The 18,983-nt window shown below is 34.5% G+C and overlaps 1 protein-coding gene across 6 annotated transcripts in view; it reads right to left on the bottom strand.

Annotated features, from left to right (window-relative positions):
* LOC136036894 (pseudouridine-5'-phosphatase-like) overlaps positions 1-18,983 on the bottom strand; it is a 46,458-nt gene that overhangs the window by 4,892 nt on the left and 22,583 nt on the right. For 2 of the 6 annotated variants that reach the window (XM_065719263.1, XM_065719264.1), the window contains exons 2-5: positions 15,768-15,986; positions 14,421-14,639; positions 7,899-8,001; positions 3,648-3,777 (exon numbers count right to left, since the gene is read on the bottom strand). In XM_065719263.1, coding sequence (XP_065575335.1) covers positions 3,648-3,777; positions 7,899-8,001; positions 14,421-14,639; positions 15,768-15,986 — 671 coding nt within the window. The remainder of the gene's footprint in view (positions 1-3,647; positions 3,778-7,898; positions 8,002-14,420; positions 14,640-15,767; positions 15,987-18,983) is intronic. The other 4 variants (XM_065719265.1, XM_065719267.1, XM_065719266.1 and 1 more) reach the window with 2 other exon arrangements.

Raw genomic sequence — 18,983 nt, 5'->3', positions numbered from 1 at the left:
GTGTTGAGGAGGGGACAGCCCCTTTCATATACGGAATAATTTATTTCGTTTTAAGCTTTAATGTCGCTCCTTAATTTCGATTTAAAATAACTTTTTTTTACTTAATTTCTGAAAGTTTTTTGAATTAATGCAGGTTTTAATTTTGGCTCATCGTACATGAATAGTTAAAACAAAATTTTCTAATTAATTTTACTTTTTTTGGCTAAATGGCTTTCTCAAAGATTTAATCGGACGATTTTGAGACAAAAAGAGGCGGAGGATGGGGTCTAGCTGCCCGCCCATTTTTTTGGTTACTTAAAAAGGTCACTAGAACTTTTAATTTTATTTATGAGCGTTTTTATTAGTAATAAATATACGTAACTTACAAATTAACTTCCGTAACGAACGTTTATATTCGTATGTTTTCATTACGTATATGAGGGGGGTTTGGCTCCTCATCAATACCTTACTCTTTAAACTAAATTTCGAATTTTATTCCAATTTTTTAAGAATGACCCATGAATCACAGAGGCCGTTTAATTAGAATAATAGCTCTTTTGAAATTACTAAAAATCCCTTAGCGAAAAGAGCAAGGTATTGAGGAGGGGACAAACCCCTCATATACGTAATAATTTTTATCAAATTCGAATTTTAATGTTGCTCCTTACTTTCAGTTCAAAAAACTTGTTTTTTATTTAATTTTTCACCGTTTTTTAAATAATGCTTGAAAATCCAGCACCCCCTTCATGGAAATTCTCCTCCCTCATGATAAATTCCTCCATGAAAAGATCCTCCCACGTAATCCTCTTCTACCGACCCCTCCCCAACCACAAGAACAATCCTCCCTGAAAACATCTGTATGCTTCCCAATAGCCGATACTATACGTAAACAATGAGAAAAGTTCATAACTTGCAGTCCTTTCCCCGGGGACTCTGAGGGATTAAGTTGTCTTCAAAGACATAGTTATTAGATGTTTCGAACATGCTGGACAAAATAGTTATCTCAAAATTTTGATCCGGTGATTTCGGGAAAAAATAGCGAGGGAGGGGGCCTAGCTGGCCTCCAATTTTGTTGATCACTTAAAAAGGGCACTAGAATTTTAATTTCCGTTAGAATGAGTCCTTTTGTGACATTCTAGGACCGTTGGGTCGATATAATAAACACCAAAAAAAAAAAAAAAAAAAAAAAAAAAAAAAAAAAAAAAAAAAAAAAAAAAAAAAAAAAAAAAAAAAAAAAAAAACAAATAAACACACCTCCGTGATCTTGCTCCAAGCAAAAAACACAAAATTCCATATTTTTGCAGATAGGAGCTTGAACCTCTACAGTAGGGTTCTCTGATACGCAGAATCTTATGGTGTGATTTTCATTAAGATACTATGACTTTTAAGGCGTGTTTATTCCACGTAGATAACTTCGAAGACCACACTGCCTTTCCATGACGAAAGTAAAACAGTTCAAAATAGGGATGAAACCTTTTTATTGACAGTGAATAGATATAAAATTATTTAACTGGATATTTCGAACACATATACAGTGTTCATCATCAGCAGTAAAACTAAAAGACATGTTCTTTTAGTTTTACTGCTGATGATGAACACTGTATATGTGTTCGAAATATCCAGTTAAATAATTTTATATCTATTCACCGTCAATAAAAAGGTATCATACCTATTTTGAACTGTTTTACTTTCTGTTTATTCTATTTTTCGAAAATAAGGTAAATTTTCTCAGGCTCGTATCTTTTGATAAGCAGGACTAAATTTGATGAAACTCATTTATTTAAAATCAGCATAAAAAGCCGATTCTCTTGATGTACTTATCGGTATCAAAATTCTGGTTACTATTGAGCCTGGTCGCTTTTCAGCAGCTAATATCATTATATACCAAATATTTAGTTTCATCTTATTTCTTCCAAAACCGTTCACGACAAATTTAATTTCACTAAAAACAAAGATTTATCTAATGCCTCTTTCCTTAACTGTAAAAATCTCAAGCCTACTGCGTCATTGGCACTTCACTGAAAGCGACTTATATTAAAAATATTCTCTTTTCCAGTTATTACAGCATTGAAATGAAAATAAAAGTTACACTATTCAGGTTCTACTTATTCCGTTTTATTTATCATTAAAAATAACTTTATTTTTCCAATTTATTTGTTTAAATAGAATTACGAACCCTTATAATATATCAAACGCGTTCAATACCTTGTGGCAATTAAATTTTTCTCCTTGTAGTATAAAATAGTAATAAGATGCCTACTGGTACATAAATTTTAGCCCACTGGGCCAATGCAGGTGTGGGTGGTTTTATCAGATAACAACCTGAACATGTTAAATGAAATCAGGTTCCAAACCGGGTTTTTAGCGTGTTGGTAAAATGGGTTCTGAGTGCAGCTGTTATATAGAAATATTTTTGCAGTTATCAGTTTTTTGCTCTTTAAGCAAAGTAATGTCTATTTATAGTGTGCCTTTTCAAAGATATTTGATTATTAAGCCAAGTCCAATTTCTAACAACGATTTCGATTAAGCTTCAAACTTTTGGCTTTCTTTTTTAAGATTTTTGGATTGTTGTAATTTACTGTCAAAATCAAGAGTCGTCTTTTGTAATAATTGCAAATTTTCATTCTTTGGGAATTTTCCAAATTTTCATTTGGATTTCAAATTTCCATCCTACCCATATAACATGACAGGTTGCGTACTAGCCTGTAAGCTTAATCACGTAGCAAGTAGATTTTATTTAATAAAAAAACAAACTAATTTTGAGATTTTCAGGTATTTTTCTTGTTTGAATTAAAACATCAAAATTATTGCTCACGATAAAAAATATATAAAAATATTTTTGCAATTACTAGTTTTTTGCTTTTTATGCAATTTAGTGTAAACTTTTCCATGCATGAAATTCTTCAATTTTTTCACATTTGTGTGACACGTAATTGCAATACTGATGTATTTAAAAAATACGCCACTCACACAATTATTTTTCAAAATTAAGGCTCTTTACGAATTTTCTCAAACTTTTGACCTTTCTAGATTGTTTTTTTTGGCCAGAATATCCGAGGATACAAATTTTCCCGAAAAATAATTAGCCGTTTCCAGTAAAAAATATAAATAAATACATAATAATCACTCACTTATAAGCAAATGAAAACCAACAGCTCAAGAGAGTGTGGTTGTCCTTGGGAATGAATTGTGGAATGTGCTTGGGAATGATTCCCAAAATTTAACACTTGAATTTTAACGGACGACAAGCGCTGTAATGTCAAGCAATTAGGTTTGTATATGCGTTTTCCCAGTTCGACATGGTAACACTAACGAAAATGTGATACAGCCCTTAAACCTATATAATTTTGAAACAACCAAAAGAAAAATCTTTAGAAATTGCCATTTTATGGCAGGAATAACACCTATGAAGGCTTTTTTTATAATTTCAGTGCTTTAAGCAGGCGGACATGAGGAACTAACTCCCTCTCCCTTCCCCTATTTAAGTTTCCAGAAAAAAATGACCCGTACTTTTTCGGCACTTTTCTTAAATTTATTTCGCCAAATGATTAGCTGGTCCAGTTTTATAAAGTATTAACATATTAGTTTTCCTTTTTTACTTGCTTACTTTTTTTTTTCTTTTTGAGATATTATCAGTTTGAGACATTACCTCAAAAATGAGTACTTACGTTTTCTGGTGCTGGTTTGTCTGGGAACCGACTAGCACAAATCAAAAAAATGTCAGGGGCAGGTTTCCCATTCTTTACTTCAGGGTCTGAACTTCCAAAGACAATATGGTCGAAAATTTTGAAGAATTCTCTGCACCAAAAAAAGATATCTATAGATATACGTTTAAAAATATCTCAATAAATACATGCAGAATTATAAACAAACTTTCCCAGATTTAAGATAGCTAAGATGGATGTTTATTGCAAAATGATATTTTTTTTATTAATTTAAGGTAAGACAGGATTTAGTTTGCTTTTTTTTGCGAAAATATCTATTGCAAGATGAAACAGACCAAATCAAAACGAATAAATAAGAAAAAATAGTATAATATCATTACTATATAAAGGAGAGATTCAAAAGAAACCACTGAAAAGCAGAGAACGAATAGTAAGTGTTAAAAAGACGTAAAAAGGCAGTGAAATAAAAAAAGAATAAAAAACAAAGATGAATTCTGGCAAATAAAACCCCATGGGTTCCTTTCAAGGGTGAAAAATGTGCTGGTGAATCATCAAGGGCATTAAACAGGATGGATAGTTAGTACAACTAGTTAGATAACTGAACTGACTGAAGATACGGGTTATTCTCAAAAAAACTTAGCCTTTAGAAGACTTAGGGTGTAGGAGGCGTAACTGTGTTGGCACGGACAGTTTTTGAGGTAAAACGAGGTTTTCGTAACGGTAATAAACCGTTTGGGGCTGAGAGCTGAGACGGCATCAAGATGTTCCATATGGACACCACTTCTTGCTCCTCGGCAAATTGCACCCTTGCGTTCAAGTTTAATATTTATCTTATTCTCTCTTTGAGTAAAAATTTTAGTATAAAAAACATGTCACTATAAATACAAGAAATGTTTAATGTTTTGCAGAAGTCTAAGGTCCGTTAATCTATGTTCATTGAGAGTAGGAAAAACATTTTACAATCAGGTACCTACCCAAGCTTTTTCTGTTTTGGCGGGTTGGAGCAACATGAAAAAAAAAACAAGAGGATGGGAATAATAATAATAAAAAAATGTATTCACGAAAATACAGGAGAGGGGAATTATATTTTTTTCAATACTTTAAATAATGATAAAAAAATTTCTAATAAAATTTATTGCATATTTTCCGATTTTTTTTTAGTAAAAAAGAGAAAAGTGGTTCTCAATACCAGGAGTGGAAAAAATTTATTGGTTGGTGGGGGGATTGGTCCCTCCGCTTAACTGCACCCCTACTTTTCTCAATCATACCATTGAAATAAAATTTATGTTAACGGTTATTTCATTTAAAGCAGTCAAAAAGAAGCGCAAGTAACGAGTTTCTTCTCGAACTAAATACTGATCACAAATTTGAACGGATATATTAAACACGACCAGAAATTAAATTATCTCAGTGCATTAATTTTTAATAAATACATCTGAACGGTGCTTGGCTTTTTTAGTGCATGAAAGCATAAAGTCAATTTATCAGGTTTTTTTTTTTTTTTAATAAGAATAAACCGAAGATTTGGGTTGTTGTTGGTCCAGTTCATGTTTTCGTTACCCAACAAATGTTGTAGCTCAAAAGGCTGTTTATTATACTTAGGGAGGTCAAGAAGCAGAATCTCTTAGCCAAGCCCACTCTTGCTCCCGGTCTTCAAACGAAGCTGGAATGAAGCGTGCTCGTGTTGCTGCCTAGAGGGTGACTGTAAATCAGTCAATGAGAAGAAGGCAAAAAGGAAGTCGTCCCATCTGCTTCTGTAAATTTTTTTATGCTTCACCGTCAGCAGGGGAATATAGTAGAACCATTTAGTTTTATTTTTAGTTACTCGTTTCAGTTGCTTTTTTAATTGTTTTTCTTTTATTATATGAAATAAAGATTTGCTTCATTTCTGCACACAATAAACAACCCAATGTATATCTCCAACAGAAACAAAAATCAGTGAACTGCTGGGCAGCGAATGAAAATGTAAAGAGTAAACCATCAAATAGATTGGGCGGAGGAAGAACGCATACAGCTGGAACCAGCTGGAACGCATGTGTTGGAATTAGGCAATTTGATGTAGAAGTGACTTTTTAGTTGTAGTAATTGTATGTAAGATGTAAAAATTACAAACTTGATTAAATGGTCTGGTTTTCCTATATCTGTGAGTAGGAAAAGAAACTTTTTAGCAAAGTTTCGAACGAAGTTTGAAAATAAACTTAAAAACAATATTTCTTTGTTTTAAAAACAATGAAACTTTTAAATATTTTAGGGGCCAATTTAGATTGGAGAAAACGGAACAAACAAACAGCTTTCCATTTGAATCTGTTCCATTTCTAGAAAATATCACAGAATGCCAATAATGCCATAATATCACACAATGGCTTTTGGATTACCGCAGCCAAAGGGAATAAGGAAAAAAATTGAATAAGATAACGGAAAGTGAGCTAAAATCCTGGGAAATGACAAAACACAAGCTTTGAATGGCTGAAAATTAACAACAGAGGGTCAGATTCCAACAAATTTGTTGATCACATTCCAGATTCCAAAACTACTGCTAATACTCACTGCTAAAAACTCACTGCGGCACCAAGCCGCCAGAGACGAAAACAGCTACACACGCTCCTCCTCCGTCGCAATCTGTTAAATGCATCCCTCTTTACACCTCCCCACAAAATTCCTATTTCCCTTAAATCTTTCTTTATGACATCCTACAACCCCAACCGAGGACGACCTACTTTTTGTTTGGCCCTAGATGGTTGGCCTAAATAAAAAATCTGCCATGCTTCGCCCACAAAACGTACCCTAGACATCTCAATATTTCTCTCATTAGAGCCTTATAAACCGGGATTGAACCATACTTTTTATAAGCACTTGTAACAAATTTTCAAAAATCTAATCTCAGCCTGAAACCTCTTGTTTGAACTACCAACATATTTGACAATTTAACAGTTTTTCCTTATAATGTCTTAGAATCCCCTAAGAGTCTGCCATTTTCTTACACTCATCTTAACTTGCATGATTAAGCTGATAACGAAGTCATAATATACATGATATATATGCAGCTCAACAGCAATCAATCGGTAAGATCCTGACAGGTACATACGCAGGATTTCTTCAAAAGAAGAGAATGACTTTTTTTTCCCAAATCTAGTTTTTCTAGGTCACGCAGTCCCTTTTCCAAAGGAAGAATGTCCCTTTCTTCATCCTTTTAAAAGGAAGGTGCGATGGGGCTAATAGCTCCCCTTCAATTAAAAATGCTTAGTATGGGGAATGAAATATCTCCTTAATATGCTTACCCGAACAGAAAAAGAAGAGCGGTCATTATTCAGCCTGTTTTGGTGCCATTACTTTAATATTTATAAATGTATTGACTATTTTATTATATAATGTATTATATAAGTTGTATATTTATTTACATCCCTCAAAATCGAGTACTATATTAAATACATACATGAAATTGCAAAAAACTTAAACCAATGAAATAAAGCAATGATTTTTATATATATATATATATATATATATATATATATATATATATATATATATATATATATATATATATTATTCAAAATTAGTTATAGGCAAAAAATTAATTATTCAGCCTGCCAACAAAAGTTAGAATGTTTGAGCATTCAATTTGTTCAATTTATTTTTTGGCTGCTTTACTTTCTTTTTGTTGTTGTTTTTTTTTTTAATTATATATGGTTTTTTGAGTAGGAATAATATTGAGTCCTGTTTCACGATACTTAATCCAATACCAAAATACCAATGCTCAGTGGTACTGTAACAATGGATTGCAACTCTAAAACCTGCATATTTTTCTTTAGATGATGCTTGTTTATCAAGGTCCATATGAGGTTTTGTCTTTTAATACTACCGTCATCAACTTAAAATAGGTCAGGGCATGTAGAGGTTGCACTCGTTCTGGAGTATGGTTCCATCCACGATGTAATTATTTATCCCAGTACATCCGATGGTTGCCATATTGAAAAGAGATGGTGATAATACACCCTTAAAATCATTTACGAAAGCCTAAGATGAAGCTTTCGACAATAGTTCTATACAGAAATATTTGAACAAAATACTCCCTTCTCCCTCTTGCTCTAAAAAAAATTCTAGGAAAAGCAACTCCTCTCCCCATAAAAAAAGAATATTCCCTAAAAAAGAAACTTCCCCAAAAAAATAAATCCCTAATAAAGTTTCCTTGTAAAATAGCCTTTTACCTATGAAAATTTTTTTTCCTAAAAAACAAACTTATCCAAAAAAACTTACCGATGATTGGTTGTTTTCAATTTAAAAGTTTCTTCACTACTACTAGTTGCAACTGCAATAGGAATTTTTTTGGATTTCAGATGACGTACCAGCTTTTCGGCTCCTATAACAAAAAGGTTTATACTTGTTAACAAGTTTGAAAATTCAGAGATTTCAGATCTGTGTTTAAGGTGGATTTCCAATAAACTGGTACATATCATGTATCATGAACAAGCCAAATTCAAATTGTACGATCGTTATGTAAAATTTCAGCTAAAGTTTTTTAATCATCTTTCAATTTTTTTTTATCCAGCACTCAAATTCAGATTTTTATTTCTTCATTTTAAGCTTCGGATCAATTTTGTCGCATTACAGGAAGCCTGCTAATTATCACCATGCATCGGGCCTTCTATATCTATTAATGGTTCCTACTGCTACTAATATTAGGCTACTAGCATTTCACTGATGAGCCAAGCTACCCAAGGCCAACACAGCTCTGCCTGTCTTCATTCACTCCCATCTTTTCAAAACTTTATTCTTTACCTCTTGAAGTTCCGGTTTTTTTCTTTTTTATAACCTTCTCCAAACCCACTCAAGGACTATCTACTTTTTGTTTGGTACTAAATAGATGATCAAAAGGACAATTTTGGCAATCTGTCCTCATCCATATTTTAAAGGTGGCCTAGCCATCTTAAACATTCTAAGCCCCAAAAGAATCAGGCATTTGGAAGCTTATGGTTTCCTGTCAGCTTTAAACTTTACTGTCAGCTGAAAAAATCAAAATAATTTATACTCCTTCAGTCAAACCTTAGCCATACGCAGACTGGCGAAGATTCTCCTATGCAGTACTACCTCATCACCCTAACTAAGCCACCGTTAATTTGGTAAAGCTTTTGTGAAGCTTTCAAACCAAAATCAACTACTTCTAAGATACAAAGTGTGTTTAAATTGTTTTGGTTTGTTTGAAGAAGGATTTTTGCACTGACAATATTCCTTATTCTCCTGCCTTTTGAAAACCAAGTTAACGCAAAGAGCAGACAGAAACTTAAGTCATTTACTGTTTTAAGATTTTGTCAATGTCTAAACTGTATTTCAGTGCCAACTTTCAAGATAAAGTTTCTTTCAAAGTTTCTCTTCAAATTTTTTTCAATTCAGAATTATGGCAAGGCTACTGAATGGTTGACGAGCAAGAACAAATCGTCACTAGTCCTCCTACTCGGAGCTAGCAATCTTCAGTCGCCGAAAACATTTCAGTTGCTGCTGTTTGTCCTATTGAATCCTGCAAGATATCAGCAAGTTAACATCCCCCACCCTAGAAGAATAATTATTCTTCTCCCCAGAGAAGAATAAGAACTTTCTCAATTTATTCATAAATTGCACTTTTTATTTTGCCTGAATTTCTGTTTTTCTGAGTTGTTTGCTTTTTTTGTCTTTTGACACGTTTTTGTATCCCCAGTTAGGTGTATATCCTTGTTTTCTATTTCATACTCTCCTTATTGCAGTTTGTATGTATGTTTTAAGTAAATTAGTATTATTATTAACCACTAGTGCATGTATCGTTGCAATAATGAATGAAACTCTACTTAAAGACGCAATAAACACGCAATGGTGTCAAAATGGAGCTTCGAAGGAAAAGGAAAATAAAAAAAAATTAAAAAGGAAACAAAAGGCAACTTCAATAGGAAAAAACAATTATAAAAGGCACGAAATAAACTATTCGAAGTATCCAAACTCTGTTCAAAACGCAATCTACGCTCTACGACAACAACTCCATATATAGAAACCATACGTCGGTTTTCGGCCCACAGAGGTACGCCTAGTAGGAACTTGGCGTACAGAAGGAAAATTCGGTTGCATTTCTTACAGGCAAAAGTTTATATCAAAGCAATATACCTGACATGCATCCCCTCAAGTCATGTATCCACGGAACGGAAAAGTTCCACTATATGCTAGAAAAATACCTCCAAGAACGTATCAGATTTCCTTTTCGGGGGGGGGGGGGAGCGTATTAAAAAAAAATGCAAAATGCACCAAAAATTTGCTTATATTCATTTTGCTACATTTTTACGAGTCAAACAAAAATTTCGAAGGGAGGGGGAGTTTATTTCTCTACACCTCCCTCCTGGATCCTCCGGGTTGTGCATTTGAATGCTCAAGGGCTGAATTCTTCCCTGGATGATATACAGCTTATATGTAAGAATTCTCGCCCTGGAATTATTGGATTATGTGAAACTTTTTTAAATGAAAAGAACCAGCTACTTATGGATATACCCGGATATAATTCAATATTTCTAAATAGAAAGATAGCAAAAAAGGGGGGGCTAGGATTTTATGTATTGAGTAATCTGGCAGTTGTAAGAAGAGATGATCTGTCTATAAACATTGAACGGGTATTTGAATCTCTGTTCATAGAATTGGCTACTAGCTCCAATGAAAAGATAATAATTGGCGAAATATACAGATCTCCAAGCGGATCAATGAAACAATTTATGGAAATATTAGAGATTGTTCTTGGGAAAGTATTGTCTGAAAAGGCAGAAATAATTTTAATGGGTGATTTTAACGCTGACATGATGGATATGTCATCGAGTCAGGCTTGTGATATACTGGCACTAGTAATCTCGTCTGGGTTAACTCCCTGTATAAATATCCCTACACGAATTTCAAACCAATCTGCAACCTTAATTGACAATGTGTTCTCATCTATACATTCTGTAAAAAATGAAGTGCTACTATCAGATACATCGGATCATTTTCCAGTAGGAGTTTTACTTCCACTCCCCCGGTCTGCCCGCCGAATAGTCCCTGATAATAAACCAAGATTCCGATATACACCAGCAAACATCGAAAAACTCAAAGATGATTTATTCACTACGTCATGGGAGTTTACAATACCTGAGAGGGTGAGCTTAGAAAATTATAATAAGGCTTTTGATTTTTTTTATGAAACAGTAAAGAAGAAATTTATCCACCATTGCCGAACACCCCAACCAAGTCTTTCTAAGAGATCAACACCCATAGCCCCATGGACTACAGCTGGAATACTAAAGTCAATAAAGAGAAAACAGAACCTTTGGAAAGAGTATAGGAACAGACCAAGTGAAGCTAAATTAGAGACTTTTAAACTATACCGGAAAATGCTTAAAACTCTGATTCGAAAAGCTAAAATTACATATTTTTCCCGAAGGTTTGCGGATTGCGGCAAAAATATTAAGAAAACTTGGGATGTAATTAAGGAAGTTACGCAACCATCGGCAAGACCTAGAAAGCTCCCTAAATCACTTAGTGTTCAGAATCAGCTTTTCTTGGATGAAGACCAAGTACGACATCAGATGACTAAATTTTTTGCTGAGGTTGGGAAAACAACGGCGTTAGGTGTGGTTCCTTCTTCAAGTTCTAGAACTTGGAAGCAGTTCCTCGGTCCTTCCTGTGTAAAGTCAATGGTTCTTGAGTCAGTTACGGAGCAGGAACTGATAACAATAATTTCGTCATTGAAAAATTCTTCATCTGGATTCGACCAAATTCCGGCCAAATTAATCAAACAGATTCTTCCCTCAATTATTACACCACTGTGCCACTTAGTTAACCAGTCATTCAAGCTCGGAATATTCCCTCAGCGTCTCAAGTTGGCACGAGTGATAGCACTATTTAAAGGAGGTGACCAGGAGGACCCGGAGAACTATAGGCCTATATCTCTTCTGTCCGTCTTTTCTAAAATATTTGAAAAGGCTATGCTAAAGCGTTTGCTGAGTTTCCTAGACGCGAAGAAGTTTTTTCATCGGCACCAATTTGGTTTTCGGGAGAAGTGCTCAACAGAACACGCATGTAATATGCTTCTTCATTTTGTACGACAGTCTTTAGACTTCGGCCTTATACCTGCGGCAATATTCCTTGATGTGAAGAAAGCTTTTGACAGCCTCACACACGAGATACTTATTGGTAAGTTGTCGCATCAAGGCGTTCGTGGAGAAGCTCTGTCCTGGTTTTCTTCATTCCTAACTGGCCGATCCATTGCAGTTGAAGCTTCTGATGAGCATATTCCAGTCGAATATGGAGTGCCACAAGGCTCAGTTCTTGGGCCATCCCTTTTCCTCATATATGTCAACGACCTCTATCGACTATTTAGCAACCCACGATCTGATTTCTGTTGTCATTTGTGCCAGAAAGGAGATGCTGTGGTTGAAGCCTTGGATACGCCTGGTCAACATGAAGAACTCTTTGCATTCGCCGACGACACCACCCTGGGGACTGCAGCACCTGATGAATCATCTCTTATCCTCAAGCTACAATTGATGGCAGAAAATATATATCGTTGGTTTGATGCAAATTTGTTAGCTTTGAATGTAAAAAAATCGTTTCTTCTTATATTCTCCCGCATAGGCAAAAGCTGCCCTACAGTGACAGAGCTTAAAACATCTAAGGGATCCATATCCCGCCCAGCTGACCGGTTTATTCGATTCCTTGGGATACTTCTGGATGAAAATCTATCTTTCAAACGGCATACTGAGTCAATGAGATTAAAGGTTTCTCGAGGCCTTGGAATTATTCGAAAGCTGAAGCGAGTCTTTCCTTTCTCTATCCTTCGTCTATTATATTTCTCTCTTATTTACCCTTATTTATGCTACTGCTCGTCAGTGTGGATGTCAACATTTCCATCTGTACTTACACCTTTACATAATCTCCAACTGAAAGCAGCAAAAGTTCTTCAGTCTACCACCCATATTTCTGTTGAACTTCTGAAGATTAAAGATATTCATACATTACACCTCTCTTTCATTGCGTTTCAGTATTTCCGTGGAGACCTTCCATCAAGTTTTTCCGGGCTTTTTGAAATTGTTCGAAATGTCAGTCCTTATGAAACTAGAAACAAGGATGATGGGCTAGTGCCATCCACCCCTGCAGTGCGCTCGGACTTTGGTCTGATAGTTGCTGTCGGACGTGCCTGGAATTCCATTCCTGTTGGGATTCGACGGTCCTGTACCATAGGATCCTTCAGGAAACGGTTGAAGAATTTTTTAATCAAAAAAAAATAATTTAAATTATAATATTGATCAGTTATTTATATTGTTTAGTTATCAAGATTTAATTAATTTATTTAATTATTTAGATTGAATTTATTTATTTAGATTTGGGTGGTGTAAGTGTTGGATCCTCGATGTATATATATTTTTTTTTTTTATTTATTTTTTGTAAGTAGGTGGTGCGGAGACCGGTTGTACTCGGGTGAGGATTGGTGAGTAGACTCTAAATATATTTTAAGTGTGAATGTAATTAATAGTTATTTATGTTTTGTTTTGTTGTTTTTTTTCCCAAATAACGGGCCATTGAGCCCTTTGGGATATTTTTTGTTTATAAATGGATGGATATTGGTAATAAAAGGAACTTGAACTTGAACTTGAACTTGAATACATCCCTGAGATAACGAAACTAAACCACTTTTCTACTAACGGCTGATGCTATTGCAAGTGTCTGGCCTTGAACGTGCCATTTTTACCTCCGCTATATTTAATTTTATAACAAGATATGCTGTTCTTAAAAAGGAATCGTGCCATTGTTGTACTCTTTTTATAAATAGTAATTTCTACAGGTTTGGGGTAAACTGCATTACATCTTGGAATTATGAAACTGAAGTCCAAACATACTAGCTCTGTCAAACTTTACCTGCTTACCGCATACAATGTATAAGAAGAACAGACAGGTATCCAATAAGGAAATTTTGTAAATCTTAAATAAGGTGTCTATAGTAAGGTCAGCTTGAAATTCCTTTTCTATACTATCTTCTATTTTCTATACTATTTTTTATATTCTATAAATCCACTTTGTATACTATCTTCTTTTTTCTATGACTATCTTTTCTATTCTATAAATTACTTTTCTATACTATCTTCTATTTTCTATACTATCTTCTATTTTCTATAGTATATTTTCTGTTCTGTAAATTTCTCTCCTTACCATCTTTTCTATTCTATATATTTCTTTTGTATACTTGAAATTCAGATTCTTTACTATCATTGAAATATGTATTTAAATGAGGTAAACCCGTTGAAAATATTAATTCTTAGTCACACCAAAGGAAAATGGAAACGACCTCACTTGGGCTCTGATTCGGCTAAGTCATCATTTAGACAACCTCGAAAACATTACTCACTACAGAAGTAATAGAAAAACAAGCTCTGAAGAATTTATTAACACAGGGGCATACTAGAGGTAATTCCCCCCCCCCAAAAAAAAATTTCGGTATTTTCAGGATTCCTTATAGCTATCCATATTATTAAAACAGTTTTTGAGATTTTAGCAATTCATTACTCCTTCCAAATATTAATCCCCCCACCAATCTTGTGATTTTTTTTCAGGTGCGTGCCTGAAGAGGCGCATGAATAATGGGGTAACATAAAGGGAACGGTAACTTAGGGTACATAAAGGGTATATATATATATATATATATATATATATATATATATATATATATATATATATATATATATATATATATATATATATATATATATATATATCAAATTAGAGTCGTCTAAAATGTCATACCTGGCATAAGTTGACATTCAGTGAAACTTTTTTCTTGAATTATTCTAGCTTCAGCAGCATATTCCCAAGGCAGAAGGGGGAGCCCCAATTCTTCAACAATTACTTTTGCCAAATCAGGCGCCGTCCTCCCCATTTGTTTCAGTTTAACTTCCCACGGGTATGTCTTGCCATAGCGAGCCGCTATCTCTTCGGTACATCGAGTATATATTACTTCAGTATCTATTTGAAAAACAATTTTTATTTGTCTGACAAAAAAAGCATGATTCTTGAACACCATTTGAGGAAGGTAGGTACATAATAGGCAGATAATTAGGGAAAAAATATTCGTTTATGGTTCCGAAATCTGGATTTCTTTTTTTGATTTTACATTTAAAAAAATTGCGGAGTAAATGGCGGTCCTCCTTATGGGTGTCACGTATGGGAGGAAGATTTTACCCCCCCCCCTTCGGACTTCAATACATTCTATGATAGGGAAAATGAAATTGAGGTTGTCATATTACAGCATGAAACCCCTAATTTTTCAACGGCCTTCCAAAATTTTCAAAAATATCGATCACGGTTGGCAAACCAGTTGAAAACAATGAGACAGTATTTAAAATTGTACACCCCATCCCTTCTTAAAAAATTTTGACTGGTGTTTCCTCTTGTCTCACTATTTGCAGACACCACGGCTTGGCTCTGGGCTCCTTAGCTTACCAGGGCTCCATTGCCCTTACCCACTTTTAGCCCTTAAAATTCTGAAGCATCCCTTCCGAAGCTGAATGATTTCCATACCATATCTGAGGTTTGCAGGTTTCTATACTATCTTCTATTTTCTATACTTCCATACTGCAAATAAAGACTAAAAAAGGGAAAATTCCTCCAGGAGTATTCCAGTTCTTCTTCTGAAAAACGTAAAGTCCGAGCAAAAATTAGAAAATGTAAAAACAAGTCTATTCATTTGAGATCTTAATGGTGGGATATTCCCTTCCCTCCCATCCACACCGTAATAGAAATATAATTACACATTTCTTGTATATTTATTATTATTATTAAAAAACATCATTATGTCATATTACTAGTTATAATTAATTATTATATGGTTTATTATAGCTTTAGACTACGCATTCCTGTGTACTGTGTTCCTCTCAAATAGCGTTCCTGATCATGACCAAATTAAAATCATTGGCTATATTCCAGTATAGTTTGCAGAAAACTCTAATCTAGGTCACTATATATCCCTAAAAATCCCTAAGGATTTTATTCCCTAAAAATCCCTAAGGATACTATATATCCCTAAGGCTTTTTATATAATAATCCCTAAAAAGTATTAAAGGAAAAGTAGTATTTCCTATACATCCTAGTTACCTGGCATCACTTCGCATGACGGGAATACCCTTCTGAATATTTCCTGGCTTTGATAGATATATTCTTCTGGTGTTATTGGTAGGCCAACAGTTTCAACCAAAGCTGCAGCAGCTTCCCGACCAATACGACCCATTAGCTTTGACTTCATTTCCCAGGTGTATATTTTTCCATACTTCCCAGCTATCTCTTCAATTACTACAGTGTATAGCCTCTCTGAGTCTGTTGTCAAAGAAATATTATTCAAAACTAGATTTAAAAGAAAATTAGCAGTAGTGGTACCATGGCTGGTTGCCAACTAATTAGCCCTTTGCCTCTTGATTTACGACATTCAATTAAATTTGATTCTCCAACTGTTATGGATAGGTCTCGCCTTGTAATCAGGCGTTTTTTTTCAGCCTTTAAAGTTTCCACGGATTTTTAAAAACGTCAAGACGAGAAGACAAGGGATAGTGATGAAAAACAAAATTAATCACGGTTAGTGAAAATTGAAAGAAAAAAAGAGAGCAAATATTTCAGCTGATATATTTCTGCTCAACTGTCTTACATGCAGGAAAAAGAAAAAAAATATAGATAAATTTCCAAAGGATAACACGAGACACGCCTTTAAAAAAGCTTCTTCAAGTAACAGTAAAAAAAACAACTCAAAAACAACTCGAAATTGGATAGCATATTAAACTTTCAAATGGGAATTTGTTTTATACAAAATTCTTTTGAGTAAGGTTTTGCGTAGGTATTTTATATAATACTTTTGCAAGACTCAACCATGAATGGTAAAAGGCCGATTTCAGGGTAGGGGTTAAGAGGTTAGACCCCCCCCCCCCCGAAATATTTGTCAGATTCGTAAAAACGAACAAAATGCATATTTGAATAGTTTTTTTTTTTTAGTTTTCTTTGTCAACACCCATCCTCCGGACGAAAATCCTAAATACGGTCCAGGTAAGTAAGGTACCGTTAAAAATCAAAATAGGTTGCGAAAAATATAAAGAATCAGAATTAATACGAGCATCAATTTTCATCGTTGTAAACAATTTATCCTTTATCATGCATAGTCAGTGTGGCCAGAGGATATATTTCTATTATTGTGAATTAAACAATATTCAGAAATAAAGAGCTTAAAGAAATTACCATTAGTAACATCGGTAAAATTCTAGTTTAGTGACTTTTGGCTATCTCGGAAAGGGGTTAGGTTAGAAAAATCAACCTTTCAAGGATGGGTCTAAGGGCTAAAGTATGCCGCGGGAAGATATTTTGAAGTACCTACCTCCACTCCCTCTCCCTCTAGAGGGTCCCGACCTTTGATGACCTTTAAAAATATATGTGTTATAAAAGTGAAACCTTGCAAAATAGATCTTCTACTTGAATGAAGTACAACAAAATTGTTTTCAGCTTCAGAGCTTTGCTCAATCCCAATTTATAAGGTTTTAAATATATGCAAATACATTTCCTAAATTAAAAAAAAAAACAAAACAACATTGATATGGCTCAGAATTCTACTCAAATAACAGGAATTGCACTATCAGAAATAAAGGCGGAGAAAAGGCAACTGGTAACTGAAAATTAAGGTAAAATGCTGTTTTGTCAAAATTTCAATAGGTATAGTAGACCTGTCATGTAGGCATATTTCAGGGCCCTCTAGAGGGAGGAGTGGAGGTGGGTACCTTAAAATACCCTCCCGGGAAATACTTTAGCCTTCAAACCCAACCCTGAAAGTTTCATTTTCCTAACCTAACCCCTTTCCAAGATAGCCAAAAGTCACTAAACTAGAATTTTACCGTAGCATCAAATTATTGTCGCTGCCAAGCCCTTTCTGTAAACATTTTTGATACTGAACTTTATTAGTTTTCTACACGTATCTTTACCCTTTTCCTTCCCATCAAAATTCTAAGGAAATTTATTTCACTAATTAGGTAGTTAGAATTTCGGCTATTATAAATCTAATTAGAAAATAGGGAAAAAGTGAACACCCCCTCGTCAGCTTTTGACGTTAGCTATCTGTATATATATAAAAATAAGTTGTCTGTCCGTTACGTTGCTTGAATAATCAAATATCTTTGAAAAGACAACAGTATTAAAAGAGATTGAATTTCTTAAAGAGTAAAAAACTGGGAACTTCAAAAATCTTTCTGTATATATAAAAATAAGTTGTCTGTCTGTTATGTCTGTTACACTTTGTCTGTTAATCGGCTTGCTTGAATAATCAAATAATTTTGAAAAGAAAACAGTATTAAAAGAGATTGAATTTCTTAAAGAGTAAAACACTGGGAACTTCAAAAATCTATCTATATATATGACGATGACGTCATTAAAGGTATTTAAGACATTCGTTCACGGAAAAATGTTTAATTGTAAAATGACTGAAGAACCTACAATGGCAACAGCCGAGGAAGCTGCTCAAAGAGTCAATGCCAAAAAACTCACTGCTGATAGAGAAAGTAAGAAAAGAAAGCGTGCCGAGGAATCACAAGAACAGCAAGAAAACAGGCTTGCGGCTAAAGAACGCAAAACCGCGCAGTTAGACGAAAATCCATCTGGACAGCAAGAGTCGAAACATATCAAAACTGAAAATGATAGCAATGATGATTGGGTTTGGGATTTTGACTTGGATAAGGTCATCAATGCCTACCAGATTTAAGTTAAAAAAACAAAGGTTCGGCGATATGTACTTCATAGTGACGCTGAAAAATAAAGAAGAAAAAGAAAACTGAAAAAAGAAAAAAGGTAAAAAACTAAAAAAAACTTAAAAAGAAAAAACACTCAAAGAAAAATTACAGACCGGGACACAAATGACGACCGAGACAGAGGGAATATAAATGACGACCGGGAACCTCAAAGAAAAATTACAGACTGGGACACCCGGACACTAATCACGACCGGGACAAAGGGAATATAAATGACGACCGGGACACAGGGACACAACTACAACGGGGACACCGGGGGCACAGGCGGGATATATAAATGACGACCGGGACACAGGGATTGTTCGAATAGAAATTACAGACCGGGACACCGGGACACAAATGACGACCGGGACACAGGGAATATAAATGACGACCGGGACACAGGGACACATCATTAGAATAATGAGGTATAGATCTGAATACGGATTGTTTTTCCCATGGACAATTATATGTTGCATGTTCAAGAGTCAGTAAACCTGACAATCTATTTATATTCACAGACAATGGGACAGCGAAGAATGTTGTATATTCGCATGTT

Source organism: Artemia franciscana, chromosome 16, assembly GCF_032884065.1.
Source record: "Artemia franciscana chromosome 16, ASM3288406v1, whole genome shotgun sequence".
NCBI lineage: Eukaryota > Metazoa > Arthropoda > Branchiopoda > Anostraca > Artemiidae > Artemia > Artemia franciscana.
This window is presented reverse-complemented; position numbering and strand designations above follow the sequence as displayed.